At 32.9% G+C, this 24533-nt stretch overlaps 1 protein-coding gene across 1 annotated transcript in view; it reads left to right on the plus strand.

Moving 5' to 3' along the window:
- LOC132705913 (Krueppel-like factor 7) overlaps window positions 1-24533 on the plus strand; it is a 169114-nt gene that overhangs the window by 89107 nt on the left and 55474 nt on the right. The window contains exon 4 of the mRNA XM_060676877.1: window positions 14853-14988. Within this exon, the coding sequence (XP_060532860.1) occupies window positions 14853-14988 (136 nt within the window). The remainder of the gene's footprint in view (window positions 1-14852; window positions 14989-24533) is intronic.

A 24533-nucleotide genomic window follows, 5' to 3' on the forward strand; every position in this document is an offset into this window, starting at 1 on the left:
CGTTATATCGGGGGCTGTCCAGACGCGATGACACAAAACTTATTTTCTCGAAAACTATTTAGTATTTTCAAAAAATTCTTGAACCAGGAAACGTGGAAAATCCAGGACCTCTACTTCTATAATGATTGAATCTACAGGGTGTTTCATTTATGGGCAAAAAATCTAAAATATCATAAAAATTACCATTTTGTTGGTAAATTATTGGCGATAATTGAAAAACCGTTAAAGGTGGGATAATTTTATTTGAACAGTATCGTAAACCGCGTCGTGCGGGAGTTACAGGTTTCGTCAATTATGCGGGGCGCGAGATATTTGAAAAAATATCATTCGCTCTTATTTGTGCAAATTTTAATATTTACCGAAATTCGTATAAAATAATTATTTTTGTTTTGTATTAAATGTGTGTGGAAACACAACCACAATAGGAAAATGATCCGTTGTATTCTTTTCAAAATTATATGATTTTGCATTTAGTTCTGTTTTATTTTTAAGAAAAAAATCGTCCAAACATGACGAATGACGAAAGATTATATGTGTTTAGAATATTGACAAATTCACATCTGTGTCGCCCACGGTAATGTGGAAATCAAATTTTCTTCTTTTATCGAGTCATCCATGAGAAGTTTTAATGGCTATCTTTGGGGTATTTACACACCTCTGTCCAATACATGTCTCTTTAATCCACTTTTACATTTAGTTCTATGATTTGTGTTTGGCTTGATATATAGCTCACCATCGTTTTTGTTAAATTATATTCGTTGTAGAGGATGTCGTAACCATGATGTGGAAACACTGTCACATCGTAACACTGAAATGTCATCGTTAGAATAATCATATCAAAAGTTATATTTAAGTCATTTAAGCACCGACAGAGTTAGTCGAAATTATCCACCTTTGCTTTTCCATCTTAAAATAAACACCTAATAAAGCCTAAAAGTGATTGAATTTGGATCATTGGAAACGAAATAATAATTATATTGAAAAAAATTGTACTCTTTGCTCATTTTATTGAACTATACAAACACCATACAAACTAAACAGATACACACATAAAAACACACAATGGCGATTTTGTATTTTTTTTAAGAAACTTCCACTGGCCACTGTAATACTATTTGTTTTTTATCTGTGCCCGCTGGGAGAATTATAAAGTTGAACCGAGGTGGCTTTTACTTGATGAAAATCTATTTAACAAAATAAATAAGAACTAAAAGTTCAGATTTTCACTAAATTTTGTATATTCGCATGACAATTATTTCGAAAACACCGTGTCTTTATCAAATGTAATATTTTCAAACTACCTGCTACTATATGTACCGAAAAAATGACATTAAAACCTTAATTATTGTCGTTTTCTACTTTTTGTGGCTGTATGTAAAATATCAAAATTGTCGTCAAAAAGTGTGTATCCTAATTAGGATCTAGACTATTGTTTTTAAACGCTCTTTTATGTTCGTTAATGCGTTTCTTGAAGGATCTACCTGTTTATCAAATATAAATTTTTGGACAACCTGTAGACACCTGTGAATTTTATACGATTATGCAACAAGTTAATATAATTTAAAAAAGAATTCAATTGTCTGTCCGTTACAACAAAGCATCATACACATATCTATACCATCATAGAAAACTTTTACTTAAAGGATGTTCTAGTATGATATTTTCCAAATTATCCATAAAAATCTCGGCTAACAAAGGACTAAGTGGGTTTCCCATAATCAAACCTTCCTGAGAGATGTAAATTTGTGCATTAAATTCAAAATAATTTTGGTCTAAAGATACTATTAAGCAATCTAATAAATCTTGTTTCGCCAATGGGCTAACCTGTTTCCGAGTGAGGGTGAAGTCTACTAAATCTATCACATCCATAGGTGGAATATGGGAAATAAGTTTTGTACATCAAGAGACAATAATGTTGAGTTAGAAGAGATTTTGATATCTTTAATTTTGTTGATTAATTCGAAAGATTTCTTTATTGGTTTAAAACTGTGTGGAACCTTAAAATATTTACTAATTTTGTTGAGAGGTTAACTGCTGGAGCCGTTACACAAGACACGACTGGTCATAATTGTTAAAAAATACTTGTCTTTGTCGCTAAACAGTGTCGAGTTAGTAATTAATTACTTCCTTTGATATAATTCGATAGGATCGTGTTTGATACATTGGAAAAGTTCTGGTTTAAGAAAATTGTTGGTTTTTGAAAAATATTCTGGGAGATCTATAGTTATGACTGTCTTCCCTTTATCTGCACGTCTAAATATCATGTTATTTTCAGAAGCTTTGTTTTTAGATTTGAGATAGATTTTACTAGTGACATTTGGGAAATTTCTTGGTGTTTGTGATTATCTATTCATTGCGAGTTCATTATATTCTCTAATACATGTTTGTTTAAATTAGAATTGATAGCTGATGATAGCTGAAATGTTTGTTTGTTGTTGTTATTATTATTATTATTTCTTCTCAGCTTCAGTAAAGCTCTTGATTCAGGCACTCAAGGTTATATCTCGTTTTACCCTCGCAAGAGGGAACGGGCTGTTACAGCGCTTAATTTTGAGTTGAGTAAAATAGCTGGAACATCAAAGTTAAAACAAAAATTCGCGTACAATTGTATTTAAGCCAAGGGGACGGAGGGAGATGTTCGAGAGCACAGAGCACATCAACAAATCCATTCAATTTTCCCAATTAATAAGTACTGCAATGGCCGATATACAGTTCCTTCGCCTTAATGAGACTTCAAGGGATACGTCTGCTTCCATTTAGCCCAAGTACTTATTAGTACAGAAATATCCAATGTTTTGCCTTTTAGCGTAGATAGATAAATAAACCAAAAAGACTCCACACTGTATTCTCAGTGTGACTGGGGCCTTACAAGTGTAGCCTGTCGATTTCTCCAGTACGGCCCTGGGACACTCTCGACTATCGCTTATTCACCTTAGCAAATTAATAAATCACAACCAAAAAGCTCGGGAATTATTATGACACTATCGATACGGACCTCTCGATAAGTACTGCCCAGCAGGACACCCAGGTACCATCGCATGACCGGCAATATCGGAGGCCGTACCATAATATTTCTCAATGAGTTCTAACATAGGAAATTTAGTTGAACGTGTTTGTTAATGATCCGGACTTGTTCAGATCGCAGATATGTCATACGCGTTCAGACTCTCCGGACAGGTAGCCCGTGTAAGTGTTTTGTACAGGGCGCGTCAAGCTGGAGGATTGCAACGATGTCTCTTATGTCACCTGCTATTAACAAAAAAATTATTCTTACTTTAATGACAAGGCAGGGGTGGGCCAAGTAAATTTTTTTCTTTCTGATATATTCCCTGACGGTTCGCCATTTCTGGCAGTATTTTATTTTATAAGTTATTTTATGAGAATTTTATGAGAATGTATACGAAACTTTAATCAGACTTATTAAACAAGGTCGATAGTTTTATGTATTGTATATAATCGTATATAACCTAAATAAATGTTATTGCACTGGATCTTCTGCGTCTGCGGGTTAAAGAATTTTGCCTAACGGATTAACGATTATGGAGGAAAACATATTTTTCTGGAAGCTAAAATTACCAAAAAAAAATTTTCATATATTTGCAAAAATTCTTGTTAAAATTTGATTGCGCCCAATTTCTACCGTCCAAATGCGGACACGGACTTTTCCTTCTCTGCTAAATTTGAAGTTGATATCTGCAAATTTAGAACACCTAACACATTTCTCATTTAGCACGGAATATCAGGAACACAATAGGTGAAAACCTTAAATATAAAAGTTTTTGCTGTCTATGCGAACTATATCGTAATATAAAAGAAAGTGAGATCTGAGTCATAGTCTTTCAGTTATAACCAATTTTCAATAATAGAGGGACCCATTTTTCAGTTTTTTTTAATGTGCCCTGTATATTTTTGAAAAATTGTCAAGAATAAAAGTTTATAGATCCGTATCTTCTGTGTCTTCTGGTTCAAGAATTTTTTTGGTCTCGTAAACAGTTTTGGAAGAATTATTCACATAATATATCAGTATCACTATCGCTATGATCGCCTGTTCTAATTATAATTTGTTCTATAATATGTAGATATACGATTGTTCTGCTTTTTCTGTATGTTTAACAGAATTTGCCCAACTTTGTGGAGAGATGTTAAAAACTTCGGTTTCTATAAGTTTGAGGACATTGGAGTTGACATGGTTACGACGAATGGCAGTTGGTGCCAAACATGTTCAATGAGATTAAATATACAGTGGTAAGGTGGAAGCCTTAAAACTGTATGCCCTAGATTTTTTGCATAATTATCACAGACGTATTCCTTTTGTCGGATCAAGCTTTGTAGAACCTCAATTAATTGCTTTTTGGTATAATCTTCGTGAAAATAAATGTCGTTATTATATATGTAATTTTGGATTGTTGCTTTTGTGTCACATGAGCAAGGGGTTTTAATCAACTATCTACTGCGATAACTTGCATTGTCCATTACAATAACGCTATCCACCCTTGGATAATCCCATTCAAAAGCAATTGGTCACTTTCTTATATCTATGAACAGACTATAACTTCCATAATTGCGGACAAAAGCCAGCACGATGAAGATTGTGACAGACTCTACCAAAGCCGGGGGTGCGATTCGAAACTTTCCGAGCGGGCAATAATTCTTCTTTGCTACCAAGCGAACGGTCATTTGAAATATCGGCCGTACCGTCCGGTACAGATCTCAAACACTCAGTACCGAGTGGCACGCACGCACTTATCTGATGTTACAAATGAACGTTCATTGATTCACGATGGCTTCGCATCAATTTCAATTACGATTCTTAAGCGATTGATCTCATATCGAAGGCGACAGCAGAATGTTGTTTAATAAATGACGAGTCTCAAAAACGAATGGCCAGAATAAAACCATGTGGCGTTTATGTGGAGCATGCGTTTCGTATCGCGGGCATTGTCGATTTTTCAAAATAAATGTACGACGCACGCTTTAAAATCAATAAATTTTCTGTCTGATATAAGTATAGAACGTTCAGTTAACAATTTTTACTAAAAATTTTACATACAGTGTGTTCCCGATATGCGATTGTTTTTCACTAATTTTCAATATTTTTTTCAGTTTGATATAAGTGTAAGACATGCTGTTAACAGTTTATAAGCAAAGTGCACTTTGTAATATACGAAACAACTCTTGCAATAATTAAAACAAATCTTCTAAGTCTTTATACTAAATTTGAAGATACTTGGCTAACAACGATATTCTCATTTTACATTTTTCTTTTTACTGACAGAGATAGACACTACAAAATGTTATAAACAATAGCAGCTTGAAATCAAAATATTCTGATTCAAGAAAATATTAAAATCCAGGACCCACTTTAATTTGTCACATCATAAAAGACTGCTATAGAAAGACGTAAAAGGTAACATTAAAAAGCAAATTTGAAATGCTTTTGTAGTATCTGTTTCTAAAAATTTTTTGTCTTAAAAGCGAATAAGAAAAACAGGTAATGTTATTTGTTATCATTTGAATCGTTAAGAAAATTTTTTAATTTGAAAAAATTTAAATTAAAAACGAAAAAGCGATTCCTTGTTTCGCCCCTAAATGTTTTTTTTTTTCCATTTATATACCAAGTTTATACAAAACAGCCTTAAACACCCATGAAGAGTATACGATTTGATAATGCTTTGAAATCATCATAGTCAACATTTTGAGCATTTACAAAGAAAAATAGCTTTTAATTACTATTCGTTCCATAATAAGAAAAGCAGTATATCTAAAAGGTCTCGGAATTTATTGTCAGAATGCCAAAGTCAATTCACACCCTGTACTAATGGGATTAGCGGATTAGATTTTTTAAAAATATATACGTAACTGTCAAACATGTATCCCTCATTAATCATATTTTAAATTTCATATCTCTAATATCTAATTTTATAAATATATTTTGCACCTGTCATGACATGTCGTCCCATAAGAGAGAAGTAATTTGGTCCACCCTGTACAGTGTATAGTGTAAAATCCACACCATAAACATTTAATAAGAAGTGACCCTTAAACGCACAATGAATTTTTGTTAAAACAAAAACAAGTTTTAATTTTTTCATTATTTTCAATTTTTTTCAATTTGTACTTAGAAAGTTATCTATATACTAAGTCAAAAACATTAATAAGTGGATTTAGCAGGATCGCAAACTACTAACTAAACCACATAATTTCGGCCCGACCATTTTTAGCCATTTTTTTAAGACAATAAAACTAAGAATTGACCATTTTTAGCCATTTTTTTAAGACAATAAAACTAAGAATTTAAAATCATTAGTAGAAAAAAAATTGTACCAGAGAACTCAAAAAATCTAAAAATTATACTTAGTTTAGCTCTGAAAAGGAACAATTTTTTTTAACCATTGAAATGAAGAATGTTTAACCAATATATTTACTTAAAATTCTTAAATGATGTTTTCTTAAATGAACAATACATTTACATTACCACATTGTAAAATTAGTCTAGTCAAATCAAACAAACTTTAGAAAATCTTGCGACGTAGGAAAAAAGATACGCCAAGGACCAAGAGATTTGTTAGCCACAGCATTGAGAAGAAGAAAACGACGTATAGATATAATTGAAGAATAAGCAGTGTAGCGGAGTATTGGTTTTACTCCCATGTATTTTTTTATTTCTGTTTTTCACTTTTTTCCTTTTATAATTATATGTTCTTGTTGTATGTCTGAGGTTTTGCCTACCAATTTTACCGTTCCATGTTTTACGATATATCTCTCATTTAGTTACTTTTTATACTAATACTTTAATGAGGCGGTTGTGTGGAAGGACGTATTTTATGAATATCTCTACTTTTTCCTTCTTCCAATAATATATAATCTATATAATAAAATCCCTGTCGAATCTCTTAATTAGATTTAAATCATGTTGACCAAAAAAGGGGGAGCTAGATTATATTGTCTAGCAAGTGTACAACCAAAATTAATTCTACATCCATTTCTAATAAATCTAAAGAAAATATAAAAATACAAAATGCATAATATAACTAACAGATACGATAAGGAAGTGACCTTTTCAATTATTCACATTTTTCCATTGGCTATATCGATTTAAATGCAATTAAGAAGGTTATGAACAAACCGGCCAGAGAAAATCTTCAAAAAGGTACTGGAATGGCCGCCAGGGGCCTAATCGCATTAGTATAGTTAGTATAGTTTAAATTACAGTTCATAACATATTCTCTCAAAGTAAAGTGGGGGGGGGGGGTGTCCGAACATTTTCGGAAATAATTTTCAACAACTTCAGAATGGCGGAACGTATTTTGTACAACTTAGTCTTGAAAAGGGTCTTTTTTAGGTTATTTTTTATTGCAACAAAAAATAGCCACATAAGAACTTAATATGGTAGTGAAAACCACAATTTGATATCAGCATCCTAACCTATAATATCAGTAAAAGAATATTTTTAGCATACCTGAATTATTAATAATTTAATAAATTTTAATAAATTGTCAATAATAATTAATGTCACTTATTACGCAGGAAATACAAAATTTCTAAAATGGTGTTTAAGTGTCAATCAGATAAAAATTTCAGCTATTTATGGTTTTATTTGTGAAAGAATGCGTTTTCCACCTATAGGATTATGTGTGTTTATTGACACATTGAAAATATTTGAAACAAAAATGTTTGAATTTATGCGATGGAGTATCCTGCGTTAAAACACAAATATCTTAGTGTTTTTTCAATCATATGGGAATGAGTAATAATTATTATTCACATTTTAAATATAATGCTGGCGTTTTAATAGTAAAGTTATATATATATATATATATATATATATATATATATATATATATATATATATATATATATATAAATGAACCCAAGTTAGTATTTATTAGTAAGTATACTGACAATTTTCCCATTTTTACTAGGGTATACTCTTATTTTTTTTTTTTAATTCTAATTATAGTGGTGTTACAACACGCCCCCTAGCGATTATAGAAGCAATCGAAACCAAATCCGTTCCGGGCAGTGTTGAAGGGTTGAAGTTATTGACATTTGTTAGCACATCCCTATCACTTTGGCTTAAGAGATATAGGTTATATCAGACAGAGTGTTTGCTGTCAAATATCAAAAATGTCAAAACGTTTTTAAGTCAAATTACCAGGAAAAAGTGTTTCACTTTTTTTTTTCTTACACCTTCAAAGATTGGTATTAAACCACCAAGAGTGTAACGGATGCAAAGGATGCAGAATGATATAAATAATTCCAATCCAAATTCGAAACTCAGGACTCGATTCTCTGCATGTAACTTAAGAAATGATAATAAATATATTATTCCTACAAACAGAACTATACTTTTTACAAGTCGTTCTTCCTGTCAGACATCATAGATTTTTAAAAGAAGTTTGAAACAACTGTTACTCCTCAGCTAATTTTTTAGTTAAGAAAATATATTATCTATCGTGTCGTATTTTTCTAAAAAAGTTATTTTGTTCTTTAGTTATAAAAATATCCCAATTGATTATGTGTCCTTTTGCCCATGACTAAAAAATAAATTAAATTATTTCTGATATTTAATTTACTCTCTTGTCGAGTCACCGAAGAGATGATTATTAAAGCGGCCATTTAGATATGACATTGTTTTGGAAACACGATAAAGAGTTAGTTTAGGGACCGTTTAAATACTAAGAAATAATCCGAATATAATTTCCCGCAAATTGAAATCGCCAAGCGGATGTAAATTGTCTGGTAACGAGATTTTAACAATCGCAGAAAAAAACGATTAATTGCCGTCATTTCGAGGGCGTGTCGTTTGGCCACGCAACGCGGTGTATGTGTGTACTTTAAGCGTGACATTGAACGGGTTAAACAAACGTATACGTATGCGTGTGTACGATGATAATTTTGCATTTTTTGTTGCCGTCGATTGTTTGCCCTTCTGCGCGTTAGAAAAAAAATTCACCTCACGCAACTAGCCTATCTTTGAACGCAATTCGCAAGACAATTGTTTCGACAGCACCGTGTCTTTATCAAATGTAAAATTTACGAACTACCTACTACTATATATACCGAAAAATGAAAATAAAACTTTAATTAATGTTGAGAATTTAAGTTTAATAATGGAGAGGTATTTAAATCTAATCGATCGTTAAGCAATACATTTGAATGTCTCATTTTGTTAATCTCCATGGCTTCCAATAAATTTAATTTTCTACTTTTTGTGGCTGTATGTAAAATATCAAAATTGTCTTCAAAAATATATTTTTCTTTGTTTAAGTGTGTAGCATAATTAGAATCTTGACTATTGTTTTAAGCGCTCTTTTATGTTCGTTAATGTCCAATATAGCCGTTGTTCAGTGTTTAATGGTATTAAATTGTTTGTTGTAATTTTTTGTTGAGAGTGGCGTATTAAGAAGTCTGTGTATAAAAGTCACAAAAAGCAGAAAATTAAATTTATTGGAAGCCATGGAGATTAACAAAATGAGACATTCCAATGTATTGCTTAACGATCAATTAGAATTAAATAGCTCTCCATCAATAAACTTAAATTCTCACAACAACATTAATTAAGGTTTTATTGTCATTTTTCGATATATATAGTAGCAGGTAGTTTGTAAATATTACATTTGATAAGGACACGGTGATGTCGAAACAATTGTCATATGAATATATATAATTTCGTGAAAATCTGAACTTAGTTCTTATTTATTGGATATTTATTGTATGGATTTTCATCAAGTAAAAGCCACCTCAGTTCAACCTATCTTTGTAGCTTGCTTTTTCTACACTCAGTATACGAATATTTAGTTGAATTTGAGTTTCACGTATTTAGTTATTTCACCCTATTGGTTATTGAAGGTTTATGATTATAAACGAGATTGTATTTCTCGCGCATGCGTATGATGAATAGAACTTCTCGAAATTGTGCTCATAGGTGGTACATGAGTGGCCGTATTATTAGCATAGTACAGATGCGCATATTAAATGTCCTTTCACAAAATGTTTTAAGGTTTTTTTCAAAAGTGCGCTGTCAATATAAGCAAGGTTCATACATTGTCAAATTGTGGAGCAAAAAAATGATCAGTACTTGGACCAAAACTCGAAATGGAAAAAGCAAATCTCTCAAGTTCATGAGGAACGTTTGTTTATTTTATCAAAGAGAAATTTATGCAAAACTAGTAGATAAAAAACATTAAAACTCTTGCCCTTAATGCCCTTAAATGTTATGAAAACTATTCAGCATTTTAAAGATTTGGTTGATCCATGCGTGTGAAAAGATTACAGGTCACTAGATCAAAACTAGCGGAAATATTATAAATACTAAAATCATCAGATATCTGATGATTACGAGTGATAACAGTGTAATTTTGAATCATTAACTATTAGGAGTAACAAAGACAAAAACGTACTTATTCTGGAATAAATTTAACCAAGAACATATTGCAAGGCTATTTATTTACTTGAAGAATTTTTTTTATTCCGTTACACTTGTTGCAAGTACTGTTACTGCGGACTTCAGTACAGTAAAATAATTCGTAAACTTGCATAGTACCAGAAGCCATATATAAGTTTTCCTTCTTAGCTGAATACTTTCTTCAATAAATTTAAATTTAACGCTATCCGCAACTACCGCACTCACTAATATCTGGCCTGCCAGTGAACTTAGTTCCTGAAGTAAAATTATTAATCAGTCACCTTATCTTATCTTTAGCACATAAAAACTAAAAGTAACAGAAACTAACCAAAATTAACCAAGACGCTTCTTAGGGCTCACACAACGAGAGAAATTGATATTGGCTCCTGATTAAGGAATATGATCATTCTAATTTGATCCTTTTTTGATGAATATGATCCATCCAGTCCCAATGATTTCACACGTTCTTCACATTTCACAAAACCTTACAAGAATCCAAGCACACAGGTCCACAGGACTTTGCAAACAAGGTGATAACCTGATACATCTGCACTGATACGTTAATTACCTTTTCAAATAAGTAAATAAATAAAATAAACTAAATTATTAGAGGTCGATCAAAAAATATTTAAGAGAGACCATCTTTTAAACATTATTAAACAAATTATGCAGGGTTCAAAACATCCACCACCTTTAATATTTGAACTTGGGCCTGGAAGCTTCAGAGTATTATGTATCTAAACTTTTTATCCCATTTAAGTGACTACCCTGCATGTCTAGTAGCTAAATGTAAATATACCAAACAAAAAATATCTGTGATCTATTTTTTTGTTCTTCAGCGTATGATCGACGGAGCGCCGGCAGTACCGACTAGAACAAATTTTTATTAGTCGCTGAAACGGAGCATTAAAAAAGAGCAATAAACCATTATTCCGCTTTTTCTAGCGATAAACCACTTTAATAGGCCGTACGGACTGCCAGACATAAACAATATTAATTATACCACCACACGGTGGGAGCAAAGTCCGGTCTTTTTGTTGGGACGAAGTGACTCTTCTCTCGCTAGACATCTATTAGATGAGAAACTTTGTAATTACTCTCGAGACACCGCAGCATAAAAAGCTGGCATTCCTGCCGATATCGATCGAGCCGAGTTGTTAAAACACAATGCTGGATAGATACAATCCATTTCGCGTTTCCACACAGCAATTGATAAAATATATTGAAATATATAATATAAACCACTTTACTCCCAAAATAAATAAGAACTAAAAGTTCAGATTTTCACGACATTGTAATATTTACAAACTACCTGTCACTATCTATACCGAAAATGACATAAATCCTGCTGCACGAGAAGAAGTATTTTTTAACAATTATGGATCCACAACCGCCGAAATTATATTCTTTAGTTAAATTACATAAACAAGATATGCCAATTAGACCAGTCGTATCTTATGTAACGGCTCCAGCAGTTAACCTCTCAACAAAATTAGTAAATATGTTAAATTTCCACACAGTTTTAAACCAATAAAAAATTCTTTTGAATTAATTAACAAAATTAAAGATATCAAAATCCCTTCTAACGCAAAACTATTGTCCTTTGATGTACAAAACTTATTTCCCAGTATTCCACCTATGGATGTGATAGATTTAGGAGATTTCACCCTAACTCGGAATCAGGTTAACCCATTGGTGAGACAAGATTTATTAGATTGCTTAATGGTATCTTTAGACCAAAATTATTTTGAATTTAATGGACAAATTTATATCTCTGAAGAAGGTTTGATTATGGGAAACCCACTTAGTCCTTTGTTAGACGAGATTTTTATGGATAATTTGGAAAATATCATACTAGAACATCCTTTAAGTAAAAGTTTTTTATGGTGGTATAGAGACGTGGATGATGTCTTTGCTTGCTTTGTTGAACGGACAGACAATTGAATTCTTTTCTAAATTACATTAACTCATTACATAATCTTATAAAATTTGCTATCGAGATTGAACAGGATAACTCAATGGCTGCATTTAACTCTTTGATACACAGACTTCTTAATACGCCACTCTCAACAGAAAATTACAACAATGAACTTAATATCATTAACCAAATTGCATTGAACAACGGCTACAATCCGTCTATTATAGATAAAATTATAAATAAAATACAAATACAGTAAACTCTATTTATCCGAAACTTAATACAGAACACGAACAATTGAAAACAAACATACATACATAGGAGAACCTAATGAAAAAGTTTCAAAACATTTGTCAAAATGTGGTTTAAAAGTAGCTTTCAGAACTAACAACACAATAGGAAAATATTTAAAAAACAATAAAACGAAATGTCCAAAATCCAAAAATCAGTTTACATACAGCCACAAAAACTAGAAAATTTAATTTGTTGAGACATTCAAATGTATTGCTTAACGATCAATTATTTTATTGACCTTAAATTCTCACAACGTTAATTAAGGATTTATGGCCATTTTTCGGTATATATAGTAGCAGGTAGTTTGCAAATATTACATTTGATAACAAGTGTCCTGTCAAAATATGTAATTTCGTGGAAATCTGAACTTTTATTTCTTATTTATTTTGACCATTGCGTCTCGCTAAAAAAGTAACTGTTTTGAGGAATTTAACACTCAGCATTAATTCATTGAATACATAGTTGCATTAAAAAAAAACGCAAGGAAAATATTTTTTACCTTATTTTTCGTAGACTATAACAATCATACTGCATGAAGTCTGAATGGTCTGAATGATGGGTATTGCCAAACCAACAGAAGAATGTTTATTGTAACATTTGAATTGAATTGAATTTTCTAAAAAAACCTCTTTTGGATGCCCTGGTGTCCGTGATAATCATCTAGTTAGCATAATTTTAACTAAATCTACAGGGTGCACTATCGAGTTTTAATGTCGTACATAACCTCTCTTGGAAGTCTTGTTTTACTCTCCAAGTCACCTAGTACTATCAAAGAAAAGCAACTTTCAGTTTCTGTATAGTTCGGGGTTTCTTAGCGTCAGTAAGAGGTCTTTTGCTTTACGTTTCCTCTGGAAGTTTGTGGTGAAATATATTTTGTGCTTGACCGCTGAATATCTTTAATGTGGAAATTATGAGAGAGAAGAGCAGAGGTAAGGTGTTTTAATTCTAGGTTCAGTGACTCTCAGGCTGAGATAGTTTTGCGGCTCTGTAAACAAGAGCGTTGATAACCGATGAATTTGCATTAAAGGTTTCGGTCTGTGTTCGTAGGTTTTCTGTAAAGATAACGACCCAATGTTAGGTCTGATTTTCTATTGATAAAAATATCTAAGAATCATTAGTTTCTAATTTAAAGGTTTTATGTTAGGGTCTAAGAAAATCTGATAGGGATTCTTCACCATGAGGCCAAATAACAAAAGTTTCCGTAGCGTTTCCATAATTGTGGTTTTAGATGGAAGGTGTCGAAAGCATTTTTCATTTCAGGCGAGAAGGTTTGGTTCCAGATTCTCTATATATGTGTCCGGTTTCGTGATTGTGTTGGTAGATTAAATGATTACATACCAGAATTTTATTTGATAAAAATAAAATTCTTGCATGTAATCAATTCTTCTACCAAAGAAAAATCCGAGAGTCTATAGAAATTTATAAGCAACGTAACAATGTTAACCGCGACTCAGGTCTCTACCTGTCACCAATATGGGAATCAGTCATCCGAGATGACATTTATAGCCCTCACTTAGCTCCGCCTCCTTCAAACAATATATAAGCAGTTTTTACAAAACTTCTGGATTGCTCCTGCGTCGGTTTTTGCTCAGTCAAGGTCTGAAGGATGATTGGCGAAACGTTAGCAAGTTCGGTGGTAGATAAACCAACGCAGGAGGAATCCAAAAGTTTTGTGAAAAGTTTTACAGTAGCCCATGGAAATTTCTTTGAAAAATTATTATAGTATTGAATTTTTTTTTCCGAAACAGCTCTTTTCCAGGTAATGGTAAGAGAGGTATATTTGATTTTTATATAAAATTGGCTCAGGGTACTCTGTATAACATGTCCTAAAATGATTCGCCTCTATTGGTCGCTTTTTGGGTTTTATAATGTTTTACTTAGGAAAAGTGACCTTTTATGTTCGCGAAAGATGTTTGAAATAATTTCAAAAAATTAATGTGAATTTTTTTTTTAATTTTGGGACCTAACCCAATGAATTGTTTGTTAGTTTCCTTCAAAATTGATAATTGAAATATTCAACCAACAAAATTGTTTCTTAAATAAAGTGAAGCACGATCCGGTAGTACCGTTTTGAGTAATTACTCCGTCTAATTAACTTCCTTCGCGAGTACCGCCTTGCAGTTGCGTCTCTGAAAAGTAATTATTGTTAAAATTAAAATTTAGCAATTTATCGTCCATAAACATCGGGGGGGAATGTTTTTCCTGGCGCCATTAACGGTGCTCTATTTGCAGGCAGAAGGTCCTCCGGTACAGATGGAGCCGGTCGACCTGAGTGTCAAAACACCGATGGTGCTCCAGGTTCCCAAGTTCCCGCCACAGAAAATGAAAAACCCACCGCCTGCGGTCAAGATCCAAACGAAACCACCTGGTAAGTTCAGGCTATAGTACCACCTGCTTCATATCGAAAAGAACTACGTTAAGGTCTGGTGGGACTGTCGTCGGGATGGTTGCCCATTGATATCCGCTCACAAATAATGGTCATAAATACAAGAAAAACGTTTATATTGGATTAAATTTGACAACGAAGTTGATAACTTTTTCTCTACATACTTACAAAATAAGTCAGAATAAGAATTTAAATTTCTTGTTTAAAATGATTGATGCATCCACAGTAAACAAAATTCTTAATAATATTTAAACTAATTTTATTGATATTACTGATAAATACATTGCGCACATTATAAATTGCGGCATGGAATGAAACAAGCTCGTGATAAAAAATTGAGTTCTGTTTTAGTGCTTTTAGATTTTTCGAAGGCATTTGATACAATTAATTGGTGGCTAAATTGCGATTCTACGGTTTTAATATAAAATCTTCTAATCTTCTCAATCATCCTTAATTTTTAGATTTCAATAATTTTTTTCAAATGGCAATTACTCGGAGAAGATTGGAATTCTATCCGGTTTCCCACAGGTCCACTACTTTTCGTTATTTATACTTCTGATATTTTAAGATCTTTAAAGTTCTGTGAAATGCAAGCCTTTGCGGATGACACACAAATTTATTCCAGCTTCGACCTTCGAACTTTAAATCAGATGTCTCAAGAGCATATCTTAAAACTTGATCCAAGTAAATCATGTGTTATGGTGTTTGGGAATGATGAGAATATTAACTTCCTGAAGAACAAATTATATATATAAATAAATTTTCAAAATTGTGGGAGTTATCTTAATCAGCAAACTTATATTCAAAGCATACCGAAAAATTTTTTTCAAAAATCCTTTGCCTCCATGAAAATTTTACATAATGATAGACATAATTTATGTAAACTGAAACGAGATGGTACAGAATGCATGTATTAGGTTTATTTGTCTATGGTTTGAGGAAATTTGATCATTTTTCACACTTACATACAATGAAATAAAATAGCTCAAAATGAATGAGCGCAGAATCCTACATTTCTTTGTTTAAGGTAATAAATACTCGTAATTCTTCAGTTTCCAGAAAAAAATCGTTTAATATTTCGTAACAAAAACGTAAAATATAAAAAATGTCTTCTGAAACTCTATTAACTGGCTCAAACTAAAATATTGTACCAGCATATCACTGAGTTCCGAAATGTTATGAACCCAATTAATTCCTCTCCAATTGTTATAACCTAAAAGTTACCGTATTGTAATGATTTTTATTTTACTCATTTCCACAGGTACAATTACAGTAATTTCTCTAGATAACTTTTTTATGGGATTAACATAGTGTTTTCTTTATGTTTACGATGCATTTTGCTCTGTCAAATTTCTTTCAGCATTCCAAAACATTCACGCCAGGATTATATTCCATATCATCCAATATGATTTTGAACGTTTGTCTAATGTAATAGAGCTTAAAGGCCTGTATCCTGTCGTATCAAGTTTCAACTTCAGAAACAAAACCATTCCGAAACCAGTCACAAGAAATGGCGCTTTTGGAAGGTGTCTTTGTTTTGATTTTTTAAAGCTCGAACATTGAACAATCTGCAAAGCATCAGTGACAATCTCCAGATACATTAGAACACCGCAACTCTATCCTTTGCTGCCTTAAATCCAGGAGCTCCGCTTTTAGAAAGGACTGTTATGAAAGCTATTTAACGACGTACTTTAGGCAAAGTTTTTGTAAGATCTATTTTACTTTTCTTATTAGTAGATTTCAAGGCATTTACAAAGGATATGGGATTGGATACCCATTGGATTAAAAGAGAATATCGACAAATATATCCGGGTAGAAGAGTTCCTTCAATAAATACAATTAAAAATGTAATTAAACAATTTGAAGACTGAAATAGTGTCACGGGAAGACCAGGAAAATAGAAAGAAATTTTGGTGAAGGCCTCAATATATTACTTTACTTTCAAGGTAAATGATTATAGTATTACTGTACTTGACATCATGACTTTGAATTCTACTTTCTTAATTGTTATATTTCATATTTTTTAAAAAATCCTGACTATTCTATACCTATTCCTATAGTAAAAAAAAAGTAAAATTCAACGCTAAAATATCATAAGTTTTACAGAGGCTCGAATTTTGCACTGAAATGTATAGGAGATCTCAAGAAAATGGAAATTTTCTAAACAAAATAATATTTACGGAAGAGGCTTCGTTCACGAGAGCAAGTGTATTTAATAGGAAGAATAAACATTTTGGTCCATCAATAATCCACACAAAATGCAGGCAGTGAAAATGCAAGGACGGACTTCAGTTAATCTACGGTGTGGTATGTTGAACAATAGGGTGGTCGGACCAATTATATACGCAGGACCCTTGAATGGCGAACGATATTTAAATTTCCTTGCAACAGCAATACAACTGTTGTTAGAAAATGTGCCAGTTAAGAATTATTTAAATTTAATTTTTCCGGTTTCCGATTATCTAAATATAGACTTTGGATAAGTAGGCAAGGAACTATCAAATCTCCTGCCAATAGCGCTGACTTGAATCATTGTGACATTTTTTGGGGGGATACTTAAAAAAAATATATTATAATAGGCCTCAAAGTTTACAAGCGATAAGACAAAGACTCAAAGCTAGTCGTGATTGGAAAATCAACTAACCCACGATGTTTTAAGAACATTAAGCATTTGCCGATCACTTACAAGGCAAACAAGTCTTCATGCAAGACATCGCAAATTTTTGAAGATGAGATACGGAAGTGGGAAGCAGAATTAAAGGGGAAGAAAATAATACTTCTCTGCACGTCCTCATATTCCAAATCTACGAAATATTGAATTGGCATTTTGAAATGATCGAGTCCGAAGTCAATTTTTTCATTAATATGCTAGATGCAGTCAATTTTATTAGTAAAGCTTGGAAAGAGGTGGCAGCAGAAGAAGATGAAGATGTTGATCTGGAACCATCACCAACCATTCAACAAGCCCTATATTCAGTTAAGCTGCCTCTCGAAGAAATGGTAAAAATACAAACCCAAGTACGAGATGCGTATTGGCATACTATAAAAATTGAAAAGAAAATGACCGATTATTTGAAGCATTAGATGTAATCCTTAAATATTTATATAAAATGTTCCTAAGTAGATGTTAAAATATGTATATAGAATAATCAAATATTACAGAACACACACGCATACTTCATCTGAACCGCGCATGCGAATAGTCCCGAATCGCTTCCGAATACTTGCCGCTAACATAAAGTTATCATTATTTTTATCGGGGGATAGGTAACCGAATCTTGGCCCTAACGCAATTAGAACTTTGGAGTTTCGGGTACGTCACAATCACGACATTTCGTGCTAATTAACCCGGGGTACGACCTCGGCGCCCAAAAAGCACTCCGACCCGCGGTACCGCGGCGAGCGACACGCAACCAGGGCGTGTTTTTGCTTTCGAAAAACCGCGAGAACGCCGCGACCGAGATAAGTGAAGATGCGCGAGCGCAGGGCGTGCGATAGTTCAAGTCGTGACCCGACGGCGGTACCCCAGAAAAACTACTAGACTGTGCGCTCCACGAAGGTGGTACCCACACGTTGCCGCGCCGTGGACCCGAGGTAAACGGAGCCCCGAAGATGGTACTGTACCATACCGTTACACCATTTATCAGAAGGCGCGAAAGACGATTTCAAAATGTCTATTTTTTTAGTTTTAACGAAAATTATTTTTTTCGGCATTTCTGTATCTCGGAAATTATCATCAGCTTCTTGTATAAAAAATATTGCTAAAAGAAGACCGTTATTATTATTATTATTGTTAGATAGATGGTTTATTGACCACTTTGCAATATCATTGTTTGTAGCAAGTCATACAAATGTAAGTATATGCTAACATAAAATTGTATATTGTATAAATCTAGATATACAATGTATATAACTTCACAATAACAGGACAACAAATAAAAAAATAAATTTATATGTATATAACACAGAACAACGCTATAATAGCCCTTACTTAGAAGAAAACTTTTAATTTTATGTTTAAAATGTTTTTCGTTTAAACGTTTAAAAGGTTTTAGCAATGCGTTATAAAGCTTTATATAAGGAGAGTTTTGTTTTGATTTCTGCAACCTGTATCTCGGAAGCACGAGATTATTTGCACTCCAGGTGCAAACTATCGGTCTTGGAGTGTATCTCAAGAACACTTTGAAATATAAATATACATGGAACCGTTGTTATTATTGTTATTGTTTTTTTTTTTTGAGAGGGGAAATATTCAAGACGACACTATCCTGACCGTACAGTCTATCGTGTGGGATTTTTACCCACTAAAACCCCCCCTTCTTCGCCACGTTCGATAGACCCGGAACCGTCTGTGGACACAACCTCAGGTGCATCTGGCGGTCGGTCTCCTTTGCCCTTCGAGTTCGTCTCTTTCCTTTAAACTCATAATGTTACGGATCATTTTGTGCACCACATTCCAATATTCCTTTTTTAGGTTCATAGTTTGAATTATATTATCCGGCGTCAGTGTGTACCCTATTTTATCACTTTCGTCCCTTCTCATATATCGGTCACAATCAGATATAGTGTGCTCTGCCGTGTCTTCCTCTGTGCAGTATATGCATACGCCCTGTAACATCAGTGTGCAGTCAAGGCTTGTGTTAAGAAATAGTCTATATCTCGATGCACACAATCTATCCCTCTTTTAATATTCTTTATCAGCTTCTTAGTCCACTGCGCTTTTTTTGTCTCTCTATCAAGGCTATTTGCCTTGCCCTATGTTTTTCTGTCCCTTTGTTCTTTGTGTTCTTGTATACATATTCGCTCTTTTATAAGTAAGTCCATAGGTAGGACACCAGTCACAACCTGAAGTGCAACCGCGGATGTCGTCCTGCAGGCTGATGCCACTCGCAGAAGCATGTTTCTTTGTGCGCTAAGGACTTTGTTTCTGTATTTTGCTTTCTCGATGGCTTTGCTCCAAATGGGTGCTCCATACATTATTATATTTTGCGTTGCTCTGCACAGCATCTGTCTCTTCCCAGCTCTTGACCCTGCTACATTTGGTACCAATCTTTTTAATTTTTAAAATTATTATTATTATTACTATTATTATTATTATATAACATTTATTGTCATAATATACAAATACAATGCGATAAGACATTTTTTATGTCGCAAGAGTAACCTCGCAGGTGGAAAACAGACCATTTTACAAATGTCAAATGTCAAAATGTCATTTTCTTTGGAATTGAAATAAGTGTCGAGTTTCTAATTGTCAATAAACTTATTGGTTTTTAGTAATAAAAGAAAGTTAATTTGACTCTTGCAGTTATTTTATTATACTAAATCTAAAAAGCAGAAATCAATTTTGCTCGTATCAATGCATATGAAAATGTCTCTCAAACAGCATATTTTTTTTATTTGATCACTTGTTTCTAAAAAAAATTTTTATGCACCCAAGTTTATTTGGTGTGAATTACTAATGCCATTAAAATTGTTGTGTCATTGTTATAACCGAGATACTGTTTTTTACCCCCTCTTCCCCCGACAAGTTTGAATCGGCGGGTACATCCGGGGGAGTGAAAAAACTGCGACCGTCAAAGTGAACGTTTCCATTGTTTTCCTAAAACAGGCGTTTAATTTGGCCGTGTCTAAACACGATCTTAACGGCTCGATTGATTTTCGAGGTTATGTTTGGTTGGCGGTACTAACGGGTACCGATTACCGCGGCGTTAATGTTTATGATTAAATTAATGCGACGTACGGAGAGGTGTTATTTCACGATTTTTAAGCCGCTCGCGTATTCGAGCCGGCTTAATCCCCGGTTCTTTGTGTTTACAAAAGCGTACCTTTCGCTATTAGACCGACCGTGGATTATGCGATGATTACAGGCTCTTCGTTTAGGGTTGACGATGCGAGCTATACCTTTTTACTATGCTAGACTACATACCGAAAAGTGTTTTAACCCATATTATGCCAAGCATAAAAAAAATAAAAACATACTTTTTTGCTCTGAAATTATTTATTTTGTTGCACTTAAGAATACATTACATGTGTCAAAAAAATAAAAACTCGGAAGTATACAAAAAATACTAGTGCGTAAACGACCACTAGAATTCATGGCGGTTATTGTCTTGAGCATATTTTACCGAAAATTTTAAAGTCAAATCTTCGTCAACAAAAAGCATAAAAAATATTTCAAGCGGAGTTTTTCCAGAAAGCCTATTTTTTAGTTCCTCACATGATCTAAATTCATCAGATATAGGTGTGTGAGTGTACTCAATCTGAACTTTCTTCCATTTGACAGTAGAAGCAAGCCTGTCGTTTGCAGAAAGCATACGTCTTCTTTTGAATTGCAGTGTTTCATCATCTGATGAGTCCCATTCAGGTTCAGTAGTTGATGAATTACAGAACTGTTTAAGGACAGCTGTATCATTCGGTGTATGTAACTCGAAAGTTCCAACTATATCAGTTAGTTCCCCAAACTCTTGTAGATTTATATTGTCGGTCATATCTTCTTCGTCAGTCGCGTTATTTTCGGCACACATTTACAAGGAATGGAATGCTACAATACATAAGAATACATAAATCCAAATAATACTTACGACTTTCATTGTATATTGTCCTCATCCATCACTTTCTCCTCCATAGTCGCCTCTAATTCCTTTTGAATCAAATACCTCGAAAATGCCATATTTTACGAACTATAACGTTCACCGCACAAGGCACAAACTAATACTAAAGAACACTGTAATTGTTGGACGTTTATTCTACATGCACTGACTTGTCTAGACTTGCAAAGTTTTGTTTCACAGATAAAACCAGTGGTGCATACACGCACCAGTAAATATTTTCAAAAAATAAAGCATAATCAATATAGTATTTCTAATGTATGTTTTCTGCGATGTAATCTACTTGCTATAGACTTAACAAAAATGGCAATACAAATCAAAAATGTATTTTTTTACTATTTTGGATTTACTTGAAAATGTGATACAAATTATGTACCGCTTTTGTAAACATTTGAAGTCTTTCCTTTACACATAAATTAGCGATTTCTACGATTTTATGTCCTTCAGTAGTGATGATAATAAAATTTCTAAATGTATGTGCAAAAATATTTCCTGGATGTGACAAAAAAAATCATAGAATGAGTGGTGCATTAAACAAAATGGGTTAATCCCTGACGATCGAGAATTACATTTGAAATTCGATATGGAAAATTAATAATTTCATCTTTTCGACTGAGATATACTGGTCGGACAGTGTATCCACTCTACTTTTGCAAAGTAACGCAGCACGATTAAAATCAAGATTTAAATCAAACTCCTACACAAACACAAAAGGCACAACGTAAAAATATTATCACAAATAAAAAGTAAAACACAACGCTTCGAATGGATAAGAAGATAAAGATTCGGAAATTCTATTGAATGACAGCGTTAACATCATTACAAGGTCATATTCGCAGAGACCCCTACAAGCTTTGAAATAATAATAAGTAGCAAATAAACTAATGCAAAATAGACAATGACGCAATATCAATGACCAATAAGATAGGAAATAAAATACAGTATCGAAAATGTTCGTAAATATTGCATAGAATGAGATTTCTTCTTTACTTCGTGTTTCGAACCCTGCTTTATGGGCTCAAACCGTCGACCCTAAGGGAGGCAACCAGCAATCAATAAAATAAATTATATTCTCAAAAATATCAAATAATATTTTTTAAATTAATTCAAATATCTTCTCACGGATTTGTTTGAAATTTGGCAGGGCAGTGATAAGAGGTTAATTTGGCCCTAACTAAAAATTAAACAGTGTGTGAGAAAAATTCCAGATAAGCAACAGTAGTTGCAATAGTTTTTTCTATAATAATGCCAATCAAAACAATGTATGGGCAGGCATGAGGACTATGGGACTATTAAAGGGGAAAATAGAGATTTACATGCAAATATATGTAATGCTGAGGATATAAACAGTCACTTTAAGGATTTAACTTCATATTATACAAATACTTTTTCTTTTACCTCTGTAACTGAAACTGATGTATTACGGATTATTAAGACTAAGGCAGTAGGTTGCGATGATATTAATATTTCTATAATCAATTTATGTATTCCTCATATTTTGCCTCATATCACGCATGTTATAAACTATTGCTTAAAATATTCAATTTTACCGGATCAGTGGAAAAAGGCACTCGTCACACCGTTACCAAAAATTGCAAATTCGACAACCTTAGATAATATTGGATAGATCTTGGAAAAGGTTATATGTGAGCAGATGCAGTCTCACTTAGATAATGACAAGATTATCCTCGTTACTCAATCAGGATATAAAGCTGGACATATGTGTACTACAGCTCCACTACATATAACCGATGATATATTTAGGGCTACAGATGAAGGCAAGCTGACACTACTAACCCTTTTAGACTATTCGAAAGCGTTTGATACCCTTAATCATCAAATTTTTATTTCAATGTGAATGTTATTGGTTTGTCAGAACACGCAATTAATTTTTTAGCTTCATCCTACAACACCGATCTCAAGCGGTAACATATAATGGTGTAACTTCTTCATTCTTAAATGTTTATAAAGGTATACCTCAGGGATGTATTTTATCTGTTGTCAAGTTGTCATCCTTATTATGCAGACGATACATAAATTTACCCTTTTTTTCCCGGTGAAGCTAAGCAAGCCGTTTATGAGATGTCCACTAAATATTGTTTACAATTAAATCCGCAGTAATCATTTTTGGCCGAACGGTTTTGTGATTCGGTGAGAAACTTAGGAATGATAATGGACAAGGATTTGAGATTTTCAGAGCATATTTCAAAATTTTTACAAAAGGCATATTTAATGTTAAAATTTATGTATCAAAATCGTGAATGTTTAACCAGAAAACATAGAACAATATTGTGTTAAGTTACGGGGATGCTGTGTATGGCTCTTGTTTAAACTATTTTGATAAACGCCGAATTCAAAAGTTTCAAAACTCATGTCTCAGGTTGATTTTTGGGATCCGAAAGTTCGACAGAATTAGTTAGAAGAGTTAATTGGCTAAAGATGAAAAATAGAATATTTCTTCATTTTGAAGTTCTATATTCAAAAACACTAAGTAGAAAGTCTCATCCAGACCTTTTCAATAAAATAAGCTATCGCTGTGGGGACGCTTAAATTTTTAAACGCTCCTTCTCATATAATATTGTTTCGTGTTTAAATAATTTTCTAAGTCAAATCAAAAATTTAAACCATCCAAAACTAGCGTTTTTCAGAGACTACTGAATGGACAAATCACGCTACATGTAACGAAATATTGCTTTAATTATTTTTACTTTGTGTTTGATTTTCGCAGGGACACCAATCATTTTTTTTTGTTTAAGTTACAACTTATAAAATAGAAATTGAAGTACTTTTTTTCTCTCTTTTATCGGGTTAGATACAACAGTATACTAACCTTATATATCTTATAACAGTATACTGAATCTCGCCTTTTTGCCAAAATGTAATCTTGTTATTGTTATAATGGATATAATTCGAATA

The sequence above is a fragment of the Cylas formicarius genome, unplaced genomic scaffold (assembly GCF_029955315.1).
Source record: "Cylas formicarius isolate icCylForm1 unplaced genomic scaffold, icCylForm1.1 PGA_scaffold_8__14_contigs__length_24414737, whole genome shotgun sequence".
Taxonomy (NCBI): Eukaryota; Metazoa; Arthropoda; class Insecta; order Coleoptera; family Brentidae; genus Cylas; species Cylas formicarius.